The sequence below is a fragment of the Chenopodium quinoa genome, unplaced genomic scaffold (genome assembly GCF_001683475.1).
Source record: "Chenopodium quinoa cultivar QQ74 unplaced genomic scaffold, ASM168347v1, whole genome shotgun sequence".
Classification (NCBI taxonomy): Eukaryota; Viridiplantae; Streptophyta; class Magnoliopsida; order Caryophyllales; family Amaranthaceae; genus Chenopodium; species Chenopodium quinoa.
The window spans coordinates 1,513,851-1,534,690 of NW_018742418.1; the positions used below are offsets into that span (position 1 = coordinate 1,513,851).

At 39.8% G+C, this 20,840-nt stretch overlaps 3 protein-coding genes across 3 annotated transcripts; all 3 read left to right on the top strand.

Moving 5' to 3' along the window:
• The first annotated feature begins 15,253 nt into the window (after nucleotides 1-15,253).
• On the top strand, nucleotides 15,254-16,054 carry LOC110707766. The gene has a single exon (XM_021885815.1). It carries the CDS (start codon nucleotides 15,254-15,256, stop codon nucleotides 16,052-16,054), a length of 801 nt encoding a protein of 266 aa, XP_021741507.1.
• A 54-nt stretch (nucleotides 16,055-16,108) lies between these two features.
• LOC110707775 (zinc finger MYM-type protein 1-like) lies at nucleotides 16,109-16,657 on the top strand. The gene has a single exon (XM_021885827.1). It carries the CDS (start codon nucleotides 16,109-16,111, stop codon nucleotides 16,655-16,657), a length of 549 nt encoding a protein of 182 aa, XP_021741519.1.
• A 247-nt stretch (nucleotides 16,658-16,904) lies between these two features.
• Nucleotides 16,905-17,729, top strand: LOC110707786 (zinc finger MYM-type protein 1-like). The gene has a single exon (XM_021885837.1). The coding sequence runs from the start codon at nucleotides 16,905-16,907 to the stop codon at nucleotides 17,727-17,729; it is 825 nt and encodes a 274-aa protein (XP_021741529.1).
• Nucleotides 17,730-20,840: the final 3,111 nt, after the last annotated feature.

Below are 20,840 nucleotides of genomic sequence, written 5' to 3' on the forward strand. Positions count from 1 at the left end.
CGGAGCGCGGTCCCTTCGGCCAGGAACAAGGGCAAGGCCGTTATGCTACCCGCTAGTTCACCATTCGAGCAATGGATACTGGAAGAGCGCGTACCCACGGTTAAAATACCGTCGCATATCACATATGACGGGACCACGGATCCGAAGGACCACGTGGCCTCGTATGAGACTCATATGCATCTTTGCCCCAGATCCGAGGCGACTTGGTGCAAATATTTCCCAACCACTCTCAAGGGGGTCGCGCAAGCGTGGATCTCCAAGGGAGTAAGGCAAGGCTCCATAACAGGTTGGGATGATCTGTCCTCCAAGTTCAGGAGCAAGTTTTCCACGGCAAACCGCCGAGAGAAGACTACCGCAGAGCTCATGAGTCTGCAACAGGGGGAAACCGAAAGCCTCCGAGACTACCTGACCCGTTTCAGTAACGAGTCATCAAGCGTCTCCCAGCTGGACCAGGGGTTAGCCGTTTTTGCAATGCAGAATGGCCTTCAGCCAGGAAAGTTCCTAGACTTCATGGTCATGCATACCCCGCAGACCTTGGAGGAAGCTCTTAGTGCTTCGGATAAGTTCATCCGAGCCGAAGAATGGAATAAAGCAAAAACCCAACCTCAATCCGGGGGAGGGAAACAGAGGCAAATACCCTTGTCTGAAGGCCAAGGCCATAAGGCAAAGGGAAAATCAAAGGCCCCGGAGCAATCTTTGGCCAACGACCCAAAGAAGGACAGATTTGCCTCATACACAGGCAGATACGAGTCCTACACTCCGCTCTCTCTTCCACGCGCCAAAATTTACAGTGTGACGAAGGAAGAGCAGAGTTACCGAAAGCCGCGACCACTCCCAGAGTGGTATCAGCGAAAAAATAAAAATCAGTGGTGTGAGTTCCACGAGTCTTCGGGCCACAACACTGAGGAGTGTATCCAACTGAAGGACCAGATAGAGGACATGGTCCGGAAGGGATACTTGAAAAAATACATCGCGGATCACCGCGAGAAAAAAAAGAATCCGAGAGGTCAGCAAAGGACCCTCGGCAGGACCTTGATTTCCCCCGGAAAAACAGTAAGAAACCGGAGGGGAAATTCCCTCCGATCAATGTTATCTCGGGAGGAATATACTCGCGGAGGGAGCACAAGCGCCACCTTAGAGCTTTGACTCACCAGGTGAACAACGCTGACATTCAATCTCCCCAGTCGCCGGTGCCGAACATGACGTTCACAGCCGCCGACTGCCGGGGGATCACGTTCCCTCATGAGGATCCGTTGGTGATCATCGCCACGGTGGCCAACCACGACGTCAGTAAGGTCCTTGTTGACGGTGGCAGTGGAGCAAACATTCTGTTCCGAAAGGCCTACAATCAAATTAAGCTGAAGCCCAAGCACCTTACGCCGGTACCCTATCCGGTATCCGGGTTCAATGGGGCTTCAACTTATCCAGATGGGAAGGTGACACTTCCTGTCACCATCGGTTGCGATGAGGCAGCCCGGAACGTCATGATTGAATTTTTGGTCATCGACGCTCCCTCAGTGTACAACGTGATTTTGGGGAGACCCATAATTCACGAGATCCAAGGGGTCGTCTCAACTTATCATCAGCTGATGATTTACGTCTCAGACGCCGGCTTCCCCGAAAGGATACAGGGCAACCAAAAGGACGCCCGAAGGTGCAACTACCTCAAGCCATCCAGTAGTCGCCCAGATGACGACAAGGATGAGGAGGGGAAAGAAAAAGAAAGAGAGCCAAGCACAAAAAAGCCGAAAGGCCTAAGTGCTTCGGCCCAAGGATCCGTGCCCAGAGAAAAAGGGCCCGAAAGGGAAAAGGCTAGCTCTTCAGCTGAGCCGCAAGACTCAGAGAGCCAGCCGAAGAACACAAAGACTGGGACACCTGCTGACATTGGCAGCAGACCAGATTCTGAAGAGTCCAGTCCATCGGCAATGGACATGGACCAACAGACTGAAACAGTTAAGTTGGCCGAAGGAGACGCTGAGAAATGTGTAACAATCGGGATGGACCTTGATCCGAACACCCGTTGTGAACTTATTCAGCTCCTTCGGGACAACAGAGATGTGTTTGCTTTCTCGGCAGCTGATATGCCCGGGATAAGTTCAGACCTCATCTCCCATAAGCTTAATGTTGACCCAACGTGTCGACCAGTTAAGCAAAAGAAGCGGAATTACTCCGCCAATAAGAACCGAGACATCGCAGCCGAAGTCAAAAAATTATTGGAGGCAGGATTCATTGAACCTTGCCAATATCCAGAATGGCTGGAAAATGTGGTGATGGTTCAGAAGCCCAATGGTACCTGGAGGATGTGCGTTGACTTCACGGACCTAAATAAGGCTTGTCCAAAGGATTTCTATCCCTTGCCGAGAATCGATCAGCTAGTCGATTCGACAAGTGGCCATGCCTTGCTTAGCTTCATGGACGCATTCTCGGGGTATCATCAGATCTTTATGCACCCCGACGATCGAGCCAAGACAGCATTCGTCACGAACGCTGGGGTGTACAATTACAAAATGATGCCCTTCGGATTGAAAAATGCGGGGGCAACCTATCAAAGGCTGGTGGATCAAGTCTTCGCCGATCAAAAGGGCCGAAACATGGAAGTCTATGTTGACGATTCAATCGTCAAAAGCAAAAAACTAGAGGACCATGTAAAGGACCTGGCTGAAACTTTCGCCACCTTGAGAAAGCATCAAATGAAGCTGAATCCGAAGAAGTGTGTCTTCGGCGTGAAGTCAGGGAAATTCCTGGGGTTCATGGTCAGCAAAAGGGGGATTGATGCCAATCCCTCTAAAGTCAAAGCGGCGCTCGACCTTCCTGAGCCGAAAACGAAGCGGGATGTTCAGCGGCTCACCGGAAGAATGGCAGCCCTCTCGAGGTTCATTTCCAGAGCTTCGGATAAGGGGTTACCTTTCTTCAAAGCCCTGAAACTCCCGAAAACAAAAGAGCTTGTTTGGGAGGAAGAGCAAAAAGACGCCTTTCAACAGCTTCGGGAGCATCTGGCTCGACTCCCAACGCTGGCTAGCCCAGCTGAAGGAGAAACTTTATACCTATATGTGGTCGTTAGCCCGGCCACCATCAGCGCAGTATTGCTGAGGGAAGAGAGTAAGAGTCAACAACCGATCTATTTCGTCAGTCATACACTGACGGATGCCGAGACCCGCTATCCTCTACTCGAGAAAGTTGCTTTCGCGGTAGTAGTAGCTACTCGGAAGCTGAGGCCCTATTTTGATTGCCATCAGATAGTGGTCTTAACTGATCAGCCGTTGGAAAAAGTTCTCGGCAAGGTTGAAAAATCCGGTAGGCTAGCCAAGTGGGCTTTTGAGCTCACCGAATTCAGCATCAGCTACCGTCCGAGGGCTGCCATTAAGGCTCAAGCCCTAGCGGATTTCTTGGCCGAATGCTCATACCAAGAAGCGCTGGACAGTGAAAAGAAAGTCTGGACCGTGTTTACGGATGGGTCTTCCACCGAAAACGGTTCGGGGGCAGGAGTAGTGATAACTTCTCCCGAAGGCAAATCCTTTGAGTATGCACTAAAATTTTCATTTAAGGCCTCGAACAATGAAGCCGAATATGAGGCAGCAATCGCCGGCCTACAATTATGCATCTCCTTGGAAGCCGATCATGTCTGCTTAAAAACAGACTCTCAGCTAGTTGCATATCAGATCAGTGGCAGCTACGAGGCCAAAGAGCCCTCCATGATAGCTTATCTTGCCAAGATCAAATCAGTCATTGCAGAGCTGAAAACTTTTGAGGTTCAGCTGATCCCAAGGGGTCAGAATACTCAAGCCGATGCACTCTCCAAACTTGCTAGTTCATCTTTTACCGAGCTGAACAGGTCTGTATATGTAGAAGTGCGTCGAGAGAGAAGTGTCGACGAAGCACCTGAAGTGTGCTGCGCTGACCCAGAGCCTAGTTGGATGGACCCCATCCTAGCTTTCAAGCTTCGGGGAGAAACTCCTGAGGATAAAGCTTTGGCCTCCAAGATGAAGAGAACCAGTTCTAGGTTCATTGTCTTCAGGGGGGAACTTCTGAAAAAGTCCTTCTCATCCCCATTGCTGAAATGCGTGGGACCAACAGATGCAGATTATATCCTACGGGAGATTCACCTCGGCATCTGTGGGAACCACATTGGGGGAAGAACCTTAGCCCACAAGGCATTGAGGGCTGGATATTACTGGCCCACCATGATCGCAGATGCTAAGGAGCTGGTTCGGAAATGCGAAAAATGTCAAAAATATGCTCCAGTTATCCATCAGCCAGCAAGGGATCTTCAGCCGATCCTTAATCCACTCCCATTTGCCCAATGGGGACTGGATATACTGGGACCATTTCCAGAGGCTGTGTACCAGAAAAAATGGCTGATAGTTGGTGTCGACTACTTCAGTAAATGGATCGAGGCCGAAGCAGCCTCGAACATTACAGAGCAAACTGTCAGAAAATTTATCTGGCAGAATATCATCACTCGCTTTGGCATCCCGAGAGTATTTGTCTTCGATCATGGGAGACAATTTGATAACTTACCGCTGAAGCGATATACAGATCAGTTCGGCATCAGACTGGCATATTCAGCGGTATGCCACCCGCAAAGTAACGGACAAGCCGAAGCAGCAAATAAACAGATCTTAAATGCCCTCAAGAAGAGGGTGGAAGATCAAAAGTCCAAATGGCTAGAGGAGCTCCCTGGAACCCTTTGGTCCCTTCGGACAACTGAAAAAGAGGCAACGGGCCACTCGCCTTTTGAACTGGTGTATGGTGCCGAAGCCGCCCTTCCAGTGGAAATTGGCTCTGAGAGCCTTCGAGTGCACCATTTCTCGGCCGAGAATGAGCGACTGATGAGGGAATCTCTTGATTTCCTCGACGAAGTAAGAGACTCAGCCCGAGATAAAATGGCCGCCTATAAGCAGAGAATCAGCAAATTTTATAACCGAAGGGTCCATGCAAGGCCTCTCAAAATTGGAGACCTTGTCCTTCGGAATGCTGCTGCAGTTCAGAAAGGCCGAATCCATGGAAAACTCTCAGCTACATGGGAAGGACCTTATGAAATTTATGATGAGCTTCAGCCAGGGACATACCGACTTCGGCAGTTGGATGGAACTGAGTTGAAAAATCACTGGAACGCTGATGTACTGAAAAAATACCATGTGTAAACCCTTCGGGGCAGAACAATCTTTGTAAGTACATTTTGAACTAATGAAAGGCCTTGGAGCCGCCATTTATATAAATATTTACAACTTTTTATCCTTTCAAAATTTTCTTTGTTCTATCTACTCTTTAAGGGTTTTTTATTCAGCCTCGTCTGAAACCTTCGCCTTCGGGTAACTGGGTTTCAGATTGCTGACAAAACTCGTCTTTTTAAAGAACACTGGTCTTTCAGCTGAAGTCAAACTTCAGTAAGACTTGTTCTCCAAAGACATGAGTCCATGGACAATTCTGGGATATTGCCTTAACTGAGCCTTGTATCCCAGAGAGCCATTATCCGAAACATTGCCTTAAGTTGGCCCTGTGTTTCGGGTATCCATTTTTCAAAGATAGACAGAAAATCAAGGATAACAGCAACAGTTGAAAATTTTTAAATCAGCCTCGTCTGAAACCTTCGCCTTCGGGTAACTGGGTTTCAGATGGCTGACAGAACTCGTCTTTTTAAAGAACACTGGTCTTTCAGCTGAAGTCAAACTTCAGTAAGACCTGTTCTCCAAAGACATTAGTCCATGGACAATTCTGGGATATTGCCTTAACTGAGCCTTGTATCCCAGAAAGCCATTATTCGAAACATTGCCTTCAGTTGGCCCTGTGTTTCGGATATGCGTCTTCTTTAAGAACACTGGTCTTTCAGCTGAAGTCAAACTTCAGTAAGACTTGTTCCAAAGAGGTTAGTCCATGGACAATTCTGGGATATTGCCTTAACTGAGCCTTGTATCCCAGAAAGCTAATATCCAAAGCATTGCCTTCAGTTGGCCCTGTGTTTTGGATATCCAACTTTCAGACGAAGACAATCTTCAGTAAGACTTGTATCCCAGAAGCATTGCCTTCAGTTGGCCCTGTGTTTCGGATACCCATTTTGAAGAAGTGAAGAAATTGCTTATTCAGCTGAAGTCATACTTCAATTTTTGGGGGGGCAAGAAGCACTCAGTGCAAGTATGTTCGGCAGAATTGAAGAAAAGAAACAGTAAAGCATTCAAAAATAAATCAACTGAAGAAAAGAGCATCAGATTAATATTTCATGCTCAAAAATTGAGCTACAAGTTCAATAATTCAGTATCGGCAGCCGCCCACAAGCGGAAAATAACAGCTGCCGAAATACGTACATAAGCAAAAAAAATAAAACTGCTGTACGACAAGGCAAGCTGAAGCAAAAAACAAGGCAAAAAATTCAGAAAGCGGCAAGTCTAAAGTTAAGCACATGATGAACCGCAAGATTCTGAAGACGACTGCCCGAGTTCCTATGCTTCAGCCTGAGGATCAGACTGATCAGCGTTGAGCCCCATGGTGGCCTCAGCCCCAGCAGCAGAAGAAGCGGGCTTTGCACTCTGCCGAGCCTCCCTTTCCCTCTGCTCAGCTTCCAACTCCAGTCTCTCAGCTTCCTCTTCGGCTTCCTCAGCCTTAAGAATTTCAGCTTCGGCTGGAGTTGCATACTTCATATGAGGGTCTTCGGGATTCTGGACCCACTCAGCACATTTAGACCAGTCCAGCTTCGGCTCAGCATGAAGGCAGACTCTTCGGCATACTCGGAATCCGTTTCTGAAACCCATCTCATATTCCTCTTGGGTATAGACACGGACTTTGAGTAAAGCCTCAGCATCAGCCAGCTTCTTCTGGGTCTCCTCCAAGTCTTCCTTGGATTTCTTCAGCTCATCAGCGAGCTTGGAGGAGGAACCTTTCAGCTCGTTCAGCTCCTGCTGAATTTGGGAAGCCTTTGTCTGGGCTTGGGCCACTTCAACTTTCTGGATCATCAGTTGATCCTCAGCCTCTTGGAATTTAGCTCTTTGGGCTTCAGCAGCAACAGCAGCCTCTGAGAGTTGGACATCTTTGGCCAGGAGCAGCTCTTCAGCAGCCATTCGGCTGGCTTCAAGAGCCTCTAGACGTTGCTGCACTTCAGCTTGTGCAGCAGTTCCTTCCTGAATTCGGCTCTCAACAGCAGCCTTGAATTTGGAGACGTCCACTCCCATGTGCTCCTGGAGGAATTTTTCCCCTTCCATCAGTGGGGGAAAAACTTCCTTCTCTATAGCATCGCAGAAGGTTTTGAGGGCTTCAGCAGCTCTTTTCTCATACTCCTCAACCTCCTGCTGCTTCTCTTCAGCTGCTGCTTGCTTCAGCTTAGCAAGCTTTACTTCCTCTTCAGCCACCTTCTTGTCGTGCACAGCAGCGTCGACCCTATCTTGTAGGGTATCTATCAGCTCTACAGTGAGAGTCTGATTGTGCACGAACTGAAAACAGGAAGACAAAAATAAATAAAAAAATAAAAAAATATATATATAAAGAGTTGAATTTCAGAGGAAATGAAGACAAGGAAAATTACCTGCATCATCAGCAGTTGGTTAGACCTGGCTGGGTCAGGAACTGATCTGCTGGATTCGCCCATCCCAGCAGTGGCCTTCAGCGACCAGATCCTTGCCCTGTCTACTTCGGACATGCCAGCAAAATTGCCGAAGTAGGCTGCAGCTCCTTCTCGCTTCTGACCCCATATGAGGTCCCAGATGTGGTCTGGGATTGGAATTCGGGGGGCCGAGAAACCCATTTCTCCAGAATGCAGAGTCTGGAAAGAAGGGAAGGATGACGATGGAGCTTGATTAGCTTTGTTTGTCTCAGCATCATCCTTCTCAGAGGAGTCAATTACTATGACCTCCTCTTCTTCAGGGGTGAGGACGAAAGCCTCAACCTCTCTTGCGATGTCTGCCGTGAAGCCCTCAGCACTGGACATCACGGCATCCTTATTTTCGTGCTCAGCAGCACTCTTCTTGATTTCTTCTTGGACCCCTCCCTTAGGTTCGGGAGTTCTCTGATCCACCTCCATCTCAGGAGGTGGCGGAGGGGTCTTTTGAGGTGATTGGGGTGGTGGCTGGGGAACCCTCGGCGATCCGTTGCCTTCCTCGGGTTCCCTTATTGTGACGCCGATGGTCATCGGCCTCCGCTGAAAGTCATGAGGGCCGATGATGGCCATCCTTCGGCGCCTTTTCAAAAGGGGCTGCTCGTCCATATCTGAGTCTGAAGACTCTTGTATTTGGTCTTCGGGACGAACAGGAGCTTTGCCTTCTCTGTGTCTGTTACTCTCTTCAGACTGTAACAGACAGGGGGGAAGAAGAATGTGAGTAAAAAAAAAAAAAAAAAAAAAAAAAAAAAGAAAAGAAAAAAGAAAAAGTTGTCTGAAAGCTCACCGAGGTCTTCAGCAAAGCCTCGTCTTTTTCAGCTGCTCTAGCTGCAGCTTCGGCTTCAGCAGCTCTGGAGGACCCTTCTCCTCCTTCGCAAGCTTCGAGTACCCGTGCAACCTCTTCGGCTGTGCGGGCAGCTTCAGCTTCTTCGTCCAGCAGCTGAAACCAAGGGTCTCTCTTCTTCCACCAAGGCTTCTGCCTCTGATACAGAGCAACAACCTCAATTTGGAAGTGGGAAGAGTATAGATGAACTTCCCTATGCCTCGGCTCAGTGATAGACGGGGCCCGTTCAGTTACAACTCGTTCTCGGTTGACACCAAGACGAGCGTAGTTAATGCCAACGTTGGTCTCGTCCCGCTCTGAAAAAAGGAAAGGGGAAAGGTTAGCTCAGATAGATCGGCACAGCATAAAAAAGCAAAGCGAGAGAAGAAAAAGAGGTAGTTAAAAAGCCTCGGCCCCAGCCGAAGAAGCTTACCATCCTTAAACTTTCGGCTGAGGCCAACAGCTGCTAGCATGTTCTCTTGGAAAACGTAATGCGTATCGGGGAGCCAAGTCTCCGGGATATGCTGCATTCGGCCACTGCCCCCCCGGTTCGGAAGCTTGCCGAAGATATGTTGCTGATCCAGGTTCGGATCCGCCCCGTTATCTGCGGGGGGACCTAGACTTCCCATTTTGGGATCAGGCTCAGCGAGGTACCGGGGAGCGCTGAAGACGCAAGGGTGGCCCGGATCTGTGGGTGCCCTAACCCAAATCCATTGACCTCTCCAGTCCTTGTCTGAAGAGTCATTTGGCCACATGGTCAGGTATTGGGGCCGGGACTCAATCCGGTACCACCCAGAACCATGGCTTCCGTGCCCACTTTGAATATTTGGCACTAGCCGATGGAGCTTTTTGAAGCAGTGCAGGTTCGGCACGTACTTGAAGAACTTGCAGACCCATAAGTATGTCATCACCCTTCGGATGCTGGTGGGGGTTAGCTGACATAGAGAGATGTTGTAATGGATCAGCAAGTCTCGGACGAATACGTCCAAAGGGAACCTCAGCCCGTACTGAAGCTGTCTCGTGTACACCCCCACATACCCCGGGGGTGGACGATGGATTCTATCGGATGCCGAGGGCATTCGGCACCAATACCCATCAGCTTCAAAAATGCCGTAATGCAACTCAATTTGCTCGGCAAATCGATATTGATCGGCATTCTCCACCCACCATGAGTAGGGGCGGTTCTTTATCATGGCCGAAGCGACTTCGGCATTCTCCCATTCTGAAAACCCAGGGAGGATATCCCAAAGGACAGCGGGAACTTCATCATCCCGTCCAGAAGCGCTCGGCTCCTCCGTTCTTTGAGGAGGAGCCGAGGAAAGGGGAGTCGCCCTAATCCCTTCAGCAGGGTCAGACTCCGGCCTTTGACCATTCCAGGTCCCAATCCTGTTCCTAGGATCGGGAATCAGCCTTGCTCTTCTTGGAGCACGGGCTCTACCTCTAACTCCTCTTGCCATTGATTATTTCGAAGAAAAAAGTCGAAAGGAAAGGGGAAGGAGTTCGAATTCGAAGAAAAATAAACTGAAATCAAAGGAATTTACCTTAATCTGAAGCGAAAGTTGTCGATTTACGAGTTCGTAGTGGCAAGTCTCAGTTTCTAAGCTTAATGCTCGGGGAATTTGCGAAGTTTTGATGCGGGTTCTTGGTTTCTCTCTTGAGAATTCTGGGTTTGTGTTGGTGAATAAGTGAGGAGAATGACGCGCCTCTGTTTATATCTCCAGGTACGGGATACGAGGAGTCTGCGTTTTAATTTCTCTTAAATACCCACTAAGTAACCATTAAACACATGATCTTGCGATTAAACTGCCCATTATCCGTCCAACTTCCGCAATCATTAACCGTTGTTATCTCATTAATTACGGTTTAAATTCAAATTTTTGGATCAATTAAATCATTTACTTCCCTCCTTTTCTGAATTAAATCAAACCCGACCCGTCATCCTTCCAAATCGGGTCTGGGGGGCAAGTTGTTTGGGTCCAATTTAGTCCAAATTGGGCCTAAGCACTAAATGATCCAATTAAAAGCCCAAGGTCAAGGTTCAACTCTCCAATTGTGCAAAAGTTAAAGGTCAGCCCACAAAGCAAGCCAATTGGGCTAAGGCCCAACCTCTCCATGTATGATGAGGTATAAAAGCCATCATATTGACACATTCATACATATTCACGTTCATATTCATATTCTGATTCATTGAGATATTCTGATATATTCCATAAAAGCCTCAAGCTACAAACTCTCTTGCATAGTGTCTTCTTCTTACACATTGTACTGACTTTAGCATCGGAGGGGCCTTCCTCGGCAACACCCCCGAGGCTAGTTTACGTGTGTTTACTGTGCAGGAAACCTTCGGCCCAACATAACTTGGACCGAATCCAGTCTTCTCCATTTCAGCGGACCTTCGGCAAGGTCCCATTGTTTTCACCCGAAACAACATATGAGTTAATGAGTAGCACTTTCATTAATGTCTTCTATTTCATCATGGGCCATGCATGCAATGCAATGTAATAAGCTAGTTAGTTGCATTTGCATTTGCATAGTTCTAAATAAACCATACATGAACAGGTTTTCACACTAATGAAGTTCGACGTGGTACTATAACCACTCACATTTATTTCATTGACTATGAAAAATTGAAAATGTAAGACATATGTCATGGTATTGTCAGCAAAATTTATTAGAAAACATGGATATTTCAAATCAAATTATATTTTTGAAAAATAAATCATAGACATTGTTTTAAAAAGAATTTTTTTTGGGTGTGGGGGGACGTGGGGTGTTGTGTGTGGGGATTAGGGGGGTTGGCTTGTTGAGGACCAACGTAATTATGCAAAATGATTATGTATAATAGTGGATCATGCATAATTTTAACTTTCAAGGTATTACATTTGCTTTTGTATAGTAACATATCTTAGAACTTGGATCCTATGTACGTGAGCTTGTTTACTATGCGTGTTATAGTTTAATTAAGGATTATTTTTTATTTTTTATAAAGTAATTTTAACATTAATAGGAGATTTTCGTGAATTTTCGAACTATATATATGTAAGGTTATTTTCTCATTATTATAACATGCATGTTTGTCTTTAAATATGTGATTATGGAGAAAGAAAACATCATACCTATTTGGCCCAAATAATACAAGTTTTATAAAACTTAAATTAGCACAATGTATAAACTTCCAACTTAAAAGCTAAGATCTAATTTGTTAGTCTTCAAAGTTAGATCACAAGAATGTTATTAGATTTTAATCAATTTACAAGAAGGTTTATATTATTCCTTACTTTACCAAATATAGTTCATAATTTAGAAAAAGAAAATAAAGCTAGTATGTCTCATTGGTACAACACAATAAATGAGTACTATTGAGTAAGATTCTTTAGAAATTTGGTGGAATTCAAAAGTATGTATGAACATGCAAAATTAGATGGAAATTTTTTTGGACTGCCGACCTTAATTAGTTAATTACGGTCACCGCGATGTAGACCATGATTGGATGAAAACTTCTATGTAAATGATATAATTTGGATTTACATAGTGGTTTTAAACTTCCTGACTCATTATACATGTTTACCTTATGCAAGTATATATATACCCCTACCGACTAATGTGACAAACCCGACCTAATTAGATATTTCAATATCTATAAAAACATATTATACGTATATCAATCACTGAACATAAAACATACATAATCTCACTCATTGCTCGCTATATCCTTTAAGAAAATGGCTTAATTACTTGATGCATGCTATGTTTGGCCGTAGAAAGATAGTACATAATCAAACTAGCTAGCCACAAATAATCGAATATTAAAAATAAAAAAAAAAATAAAAAATAAAAAAAAATCATGGAAGAGATACAATGTGTTTTCGGGGGCCTTTAGAAACTTAGGATAGTGCGTGATTCGTGTGTTTGTTATATGTTGTCTAAGCTAAAGGATGAAAAGACTAGCAAAAAAATTTTGTACATCCATGTATGTTCAAATTCTAGTACACATATATTGACATTATAAGAAATACACAACTATACCCTAATTATGTGACCGATTGCCATATTATATATTGACAAGAGACTTTATGTATGATCATTAATAGAAGTTGACCTCTCAATATTTTATAATTTCGTGGTTAATTATTTGCCAATTGTCATTATATTACAACATTATTATTTTAATTCCAATAATTGGAGTGATACATATCTTCCTCTCTTGTCTCCTCTATCCTAATTGAAAACATACGCCCATCATTTTCATGTGATATGTAATGACATACTTTTTGGGTAAACATTCTAGTAATTTATTAGGAACGTTTTTTCTTAATAAATTTAACCTAGTTCAACATTCAATTAGGGAGTAGTTGTTTTATAAAATAAAGGTAAGGAAGAAGAAAAGTGGAAGATGTAGAGAGAATATCATATTGTCCATATCTTTCATTAGACAATGACTACTATTTATACATGTACAAGTGAATATAGTAACTCCCTAAGAACAATGAAGAGTCACAATAATGTAAGAGTTATAATGGGAAACAATAAAGCAAAGGGAGTTACAAGGGGTTACTAAGGAATGTAATAATGTTAAGGGAATTACAAAACTATGCATATTGGATATTCATAACTATATTTCATAACACTCCTCCTTGGATGTCCATTATTGAAGATTATGCCTCATTAAAACCTTACTAGAAAAAACCCTATGGGATAATAAACCTAGTGAAGGAAAAAGAGTACATCATTCTTCATAATACGCTTAAGATGCTACCTCGTTAAAAACCTTATCAGGAAAACCCAGTGGAACAAAACTATGGTTAAGGGAAAAAGAGTGTAGCGCGTATTTCTCCCCCTGATTTTTACATCACTTTAGATTTTCAATGCAATTGATCCAATATTGATACAAGCAACTTCTCCAATGTAGCAGCAAAATTTTCATTGGTAATTGATTTTCCAAAATTTAACTTGAGTTTTCAAATCTTCACTTGAATCGTTAAATTATCTACTTGTCATCTGAATTATGAGAATAATACACATAGAATGTAATGATTTATATATCTCTTTCTTATGTACCAATATTTTGACAAAATTCCAAATACATATATCTTGATAATAACCTCATTTTAAATAAATACATATCCTCATATATAAGATAATGGTTCTTATCCAATTACATATATTTGACTTACTTGTACCTTCTTCTGGAGGTCATTAGTATATAGCTGATATTTATCAATATTTGATTTACACTCATAAAACATATAGAAATCATCATTGTTAAATAAGAATTATTGGTAACATGAATCATCTCAATGCGTCGCTTCTAATTTTTTTGGACTAGAACAAAATTAATTACATGGATAAGTATTTCATAATTGCAATTCTTTATACATTTTATATTTAATTTGAGAGTTCTCTTGAGAATACAAATAATGAAATATTACAACTCTCAATGCTCAACTTCTGGTTGAGATGTCATGAATTTAGTCCAAAATAATCTTTTAGAGTTTATACTATCTCATCAATGTTGCAATATTCAAAAGTAAAATTTTTAAAGATAGACATATAAATAAACAATATCTAAGTTCTTATGAACTCTTCTTAATTTCATTCATGGCTCATAACATGCTATTATAACATTAAATGCTTCTAAAACCATTAGCCAATTGGAGTTTGAATCTCTTCTTATATGCTTTCATAAAACATGTAAATTGTTCTTACAATGCTTGGCATGCATATTCATTTATACATCAAATCATAATTTGGAAAACAATTTCTAAATGCGATATGAAATTGGGGGTTATATGAAAGAAAAATCATACAATGATAAAAAATAGAACTTAATGATACATATAAATGATGCATTTATCAACTTCCTACACAAGAATATGAATGTAAGACTCAAAAATGCAAAACATTGCACAATGTGGATTTTATGATCCATATTTTGTTGGACTTCAGGTCCATGAGCTCTTTCTCATAATCATAATTATGTAGACATCAAAATGGACGTAAAATTCAGATTCCCTTTCCATAAGTCCATTAGTAGGGGCGGAGCTAGGGTGGGTTCAAGTGGGTTCATTGAACCCACTGATTTTTTGAAAAAAATTAAAAACTTTTTTTTTAAAAATAAAATAAAATAAAGAAATAGGTTTAAATAGAATATTTGTGTATTATATGGCAACAAGTAAAGCTGTAGCCCAGTGGTTATTTTTACCTCCCATCACACAAGAGTTTGTGGGTTCAAAACCCGTAACTCACATTATTTTTTTTTTTATTTTGTTTCCTGAGCTTACCTTCCCAGCTTTCTTCTTCCTCATTCCCCCAAATTGCAAAACCCTAACTTCTTCCTCCTTCTCTTTCCGGCGCAGCAGAACACGGCGGCACGGCAGCAGCCAGCAAACCCACCGTCACAGCCTGACAGCCGTGTATGTAGGTAAGTGAATTTGGGGATTTTTTTTTGCAAATGTAATTTACTTCTCAATTTGGGGATTTTTTTTTGCTAAATCGTTGAATACTTGAAATTCATATGCTAATATAAATTACGAATTGGGGATTTTTTGTAAATTGCTGAAGTTTGGTTATAATTTGCTAATTTACTTCTCAAGTTCTCAATTTGGGGATTTTTTTTTTGCTACATTGTTGAATTTCATATGCTATTTCCGTATTTCGTTTTCTGCCTTCTGGTTTTCATAATTTCATATACTATTTCGTTTTCTGCCTTCTGGATTTCGTTTACTAATTGACTGTAATCTTTAATTACGATAATTTTAATTAGCCTTCTGGATTTATCATTTATTCATTGATTTCATTCTGCATTTATCATATGTGTGTAGCACAGTAGCAGACTAGCAGTATATACCATGAGTTTAGAGTCATTTTGGAAACGTGCCGGGAAGTCACAAAAATCTTCAACTTGTTCTTCACCTAGTTCAAGGGATCCTCCAATAGAAGAACATGTGTCTCCTAATGGTGATGAGGTTCCTATTGCTGCAACAATTCCACCACCTGAGAACACAGGTCCAAGTGTTCCAAATACTGTTGTTGACTCCGATGATACTCGTATTTATGATGTTGATCTTCTTCCACATGACCCTGGAAAAAGAATTCCAATTATGGAGTATCCTCCTAATGATCGAGATGCCGTAAGGAGAGGCTATATTACAAAGAAACATTGTGATCCACGCACAAATAATTTTCCTCAAAGAAAAGTTGGAGGTATGCGCCGTTTTAATGTTACTTGGTTTGATAAATATGAGTGGCTTGAATATAGTGTTGAGAAAGATGCGGCTTTTTGTTTTGTGTGCTATTTGTTCAATGATAAAGTTGATTATTCTTTGGCTGTTAATGATTCCTTTATTAAAGGGGGATTTAGAGGATGGAATAAGACTGGTAGATTTGATGTTCATGTGGGTGGTCTTGGTGGTTTCCATAATCAGGATAATGAGAAATATAGTATGTTTATCAACCCAAAGACATCAGTTGCTGAATCTCTTTGCACTTATTCTAAGGAAGCTAAACTACAATACAAATCTCGCTTAACTTATTCATTGAAATGTATTAGATTTCTTTTAAATCAAGGTTTAGCTTGTCGTGGGCATAATGAAAGTGAAGAATCTTGGAATAGGGGTAATTTTCTTGCACTCTTAACATGGTTTTTATAAAATAATAGTGAGGTAGCAAAGGTTGTTCTAGGTAATGCCCCGGGAAATAATCGAATGACTAGTCCTCCAATTCAAAAAGAACTTATTAATTGTTGTGCCAAAGAAACCACTAGACTTCTTATTGATGATATTGGGGATGACTATTTTGGAATACTGGCTGATGAATCTAGTGATGTATCTCAAAAGGAACAAATGGCCCTTTGCTTGCGTTATGACAATAATAAAGGGAAGATAAATGAGAGGTTTCTTGGAATTGTACATGTTAAGGATACTACTGCTTTGTCAATAAAGAGTGCAATTGAGTCTTTGCTTATGGAATATTCATTGAGTTTGTCTAGAGTTCGTGGACAAGGTTATGACGGTGCTAGTAATATGAAGGGGGAGATAAATGGTCTCAAGACTTTGATTATGAATGAAACAAAACAAGCCTATTATATTCATTGTTTTGCTCACCAACTTCAATTAACCCTTGTTGCTGTTGCTAAGGATAATGATGATTGTATTTGGTTGTTTGATCAACTTTCTATTTTGTTGGATATTATTGGTGTTTCTTGTAAGCGAAGGGAAATGATAAGAGAAATACAATCTCAACATATTCTATAAGCATTAGAACTAGGAGAAATTGAAAGTGGGTAAGGTTTAAACCAAGAACATGGCTTAGGTAGGCCTGGTGATACTAGGTGGGGATCACATTACAAAACTGTTTCAAATGTTACCGCATTATATGTTACTATTGTTAAAGTTCTTGAGAAGATTGGATCAAATAAGATTTTATAAGGATGATCGCGCGAAGACTATCACTGTCATGTCTACATTTGAATCATTTGAATTTGTATTTATAATACATTTGATGTCCGAAATATTTGGGATTACTGATAAATTGTGTCAAGCTCTGCAAAAGGGGGACCAAGATATTGTTAATGCCATGACATATGTTAAATTGACTAAGGAGGGATTACAACAAATGAGGGACCATGGGTGGGAAGACTTTTTACATCTTGTGGTTTGTTTTTGTGTTAAACATGATGTAGAAGTTCCTACTATGGATGATATGTATGTTCCTCGTGGAAGGTCAAGACGCTTCTTTGCCAAAGTTTCAAATCTTCATCGATTTCGGGTAGAAATGTTTATAAGTGTCATTGATTTACAACTCCAAGAGCTCAATAGTAGATTTGATGAAGAAAATATGGAGTTACTTATTTGTGTGTCATGCTTAAACCCGATCAATTCATTTGCGGCATTTGATATGCAAAAGTTGTTGAGACGTGCCGAGTTATATCCCAAAGAGTTTCTAACTAATGATATGACGATGACTGCACTTCGTCATGAGCTTCAATTTTATATTAATGATGTGCGCCAAGATGCAAGGTTTGGAGTCTTGATGGGTATTCATGAGCTTTCTATGATGCTTGTTGAAACAAATAAGCATACTACTTACAACTTAGTTTACTTGCTTATAAGACTAGCATTGATCCTTCCGGTTGCAACTGCAAGCGTGGAACAAGTGTTTTCATCAATGACATACGTAAAAAATAAGTTGCAAAATAGTATGGGTGATCAACTATTGAATGATAATTTAGTCACTTTTTTTGAGAAAGATTTATTTTCAAGAGTTAGTGATGATGATGTATTGGAACGCTTCCAAAGTATGAAGACTCGAATAATGCTTCTGTAGTTTTTTTTTTTTTTTTTTCATTTTTCAATGTGTAGTCTATTTGTAATCCATAGTTTGAACTTATTTATGTACTGAATATTTAATTATTATATTTTTATTCCTTTGTTAATTACGATTTCAAATTTCCGAAGTTTCGAACCCACACTACGAAAATCCTGGTGACGCCACTGTCCATTAGTAAGTGCATATGCAAAAATATATCGGTTCCATCGTATACAAGTATCATAAAAATTCTTTCATGTAATATATAATATCTGAATACTTCTTCCATATACTTTGCTCATATTTTAGGTCATCTTATATACTTCAGATATCTATTTCACTTTTGGGGCATCCCATGCAATATTATTTTATCAATGTTTATGCCCTCTAAAATTATCAACTGCACTATCTTGCCATGTATCATATCTTAATATTGGAACCGATCATATAATCAACACTTCAGGTGTAAAAATTCAAGCAAATGTTGGCAAGATTCATCTCAAAGTATGCACATAATATCACTATAACCAATATGTATCTTCTACGCCTTTGAATGGGTCATAACTGAATACAAATCAAATCATAGAGTTATGTACAACATATCTTGATAACATATAAATAAAAGTTGGCATATAACAAACTTTTCAAATTAACAATTACGGGGATCAAGTAATAATTCCAAATTTTTGTCAACTTATTCTAGTTTTTATCCCCCTAAGTTGGTAAAATATCTCAAATATAGTGGCACTAAATTCTTGACCAACTTTGAATATAATTTCATGTGTAACAAATTTTTCCATTAGGAGAACCATAATCAACAAATTTTTATCTCTTTTGGAGAATAATGTAATTTTTAAATGCATTTTCGATAAATATTTCATAATTTTATTCTCTTCAGAAGATCAATATTAATGGGGAGTCATGAATCGTGCAGTTATCTCTTTCTTATTTTATTTCTTATGTGATGACATATGATAGCCCTAATCAAGAGATTATTTTACTAATAAAATTACTTTTATGTAATATATACCACCATATATGGTACGGTGATATTCAAGTCACCTGATGCTTGGCTACATATAAGTTATTGTGGTAAACTTTCTGTTAACCTATTACTTGTTTGCATGCAATGTTGTACTGCTCAAAGCCAATACTTATCTCTGGACTTTTTTCAAATCAAACTATGAAAAATCACATGATTCAAATAGTGTTCAATCACAATGTATGTCATGTCTTGGCTTTCAGCCCATATTATACATGTGACATGAAATAAAGTCAGCACATTAATTATTTCTTTATATCAAATAAAAGTTTAATTTTTTATAGTGGGTACATTAAACTCGGATGACCTAACTTATCACATCCAATAATTTTTCCAAATCTAACTTCTCATTATTCTAAAAACATTAGTGATCACTTTATACAAATTGCTCATACATAGCCATATATATGATGTGATATATATAAGAATTCCATTCCAAGATGTGTTTTTCGGCAAAACGATCGACTAATACTCTTATTAATAATAATTCATACTCTTGAATATTAATTATAATTAGATACACGTCAATCTTGTTGGAGAACATACATATGGTACTCTTCTGGAGTATCCTATGTAATCTTGGTACATATCATTTTTTTACTTGGCATAACTATTGTCGAACAATGTCTAACTCATATAAGAAATGATACTTATTCATCATATCCATCTTCTGGATGGTGTAAATGTATATATATAATCATTCCTTGCATCGACATTTAAACTAAAGTGTGTATCAAATTGATCATCAATATATTATATTAATTAGACCATGCAAGGATTACATAAAATAAAAGCTAATCTCCCCCTAAACCTTGCATATGGGGTATGAAAAATTCAACCACCATTTAAAATGCAAGCCGACCTTTTAAGTCTTTTAATTAGTCACTTGACATTGTCATGTATCAATCAAAGTATTTATAGGCACATACTTTAATATTTAACTATAACAATGTGTATACGTAAATATGCTTAGATATAATATTTCTTATATAAATCTTGATCATGTTCCTCATGCTCAATTGTATCAATCATTAAATTAGAATCTTTTATAAGCATTGATGTAACAAATAGATCAACCAAGTTAAGTTATTATTATGTCATAGCCTATCATAGTCAGTTTAATTTCTTAATCTCATAAGTCAGTCTTCCTTTCTCATTTAAATTAACCTTTAATAACTTCTACATACCTGAATTGTAATAATCAAGAATTATCATGCAAACATACTTGTTATCCTTCCATCAAATAATCTCACATTGGTTATGAGTATATCTAGTTGGTTATGAGTTAACATACATATTGTTGTGTTTACCCATACTTTAGTAATTTGTTCATTCACTACTAGATAAAGTACATCAACTATTCAAAATAACCTTTCTTGATTAACATTATTTTCATTATATCATGTCTACAATACCATATGAATTCCATGGAAGGAGAGCGTCTTGTCAACATATTATAGAAACTAATTTAATTTTCTTAGCCACTTCCTTCTTTTATTACTCCATATGAAAATACATAAATTTTTCTTTATCATTGTGAGAAACTTCAGACCCGTATATATCAATTATTTGGTAATTCTCTACATTCTTTGACTAGTATATAATAAAACGGTCTTCTACCAAAAGAGTATATATATGGTATAATTACTTAATTTAATCAAAGGTAGGCTTAATGGTTACATTTGTAACACAACATATATACTCCATAACAAATATAATAGTTAATTTTAACAAACTTTGAAAACTAGTATCCCCTCATTTTAATCAATCCAAATATAGTACATGATTTTTATATCATAGCAAAACATTCTAGTTTTAATCTAACATCATGTTTTCCAATGCAAAAAAAAATATCAAAATTGTATATCCTTTACTAATATTAATAAGGTTCTAGATAAATGTTTAATCATCTAATCTACTTGCATCTTTCAAATTAAATAGTTAAGTACAAGCACATACATGGATAGTGATCCAATAAATTAATTCCTTTATAAACCAAAAATCATATTAAAACAGGAGAAAAATAGTCGAATTTTATGATTGACCATTTAGATCTCAACAACAATTATTACCTTTACAATGATTAT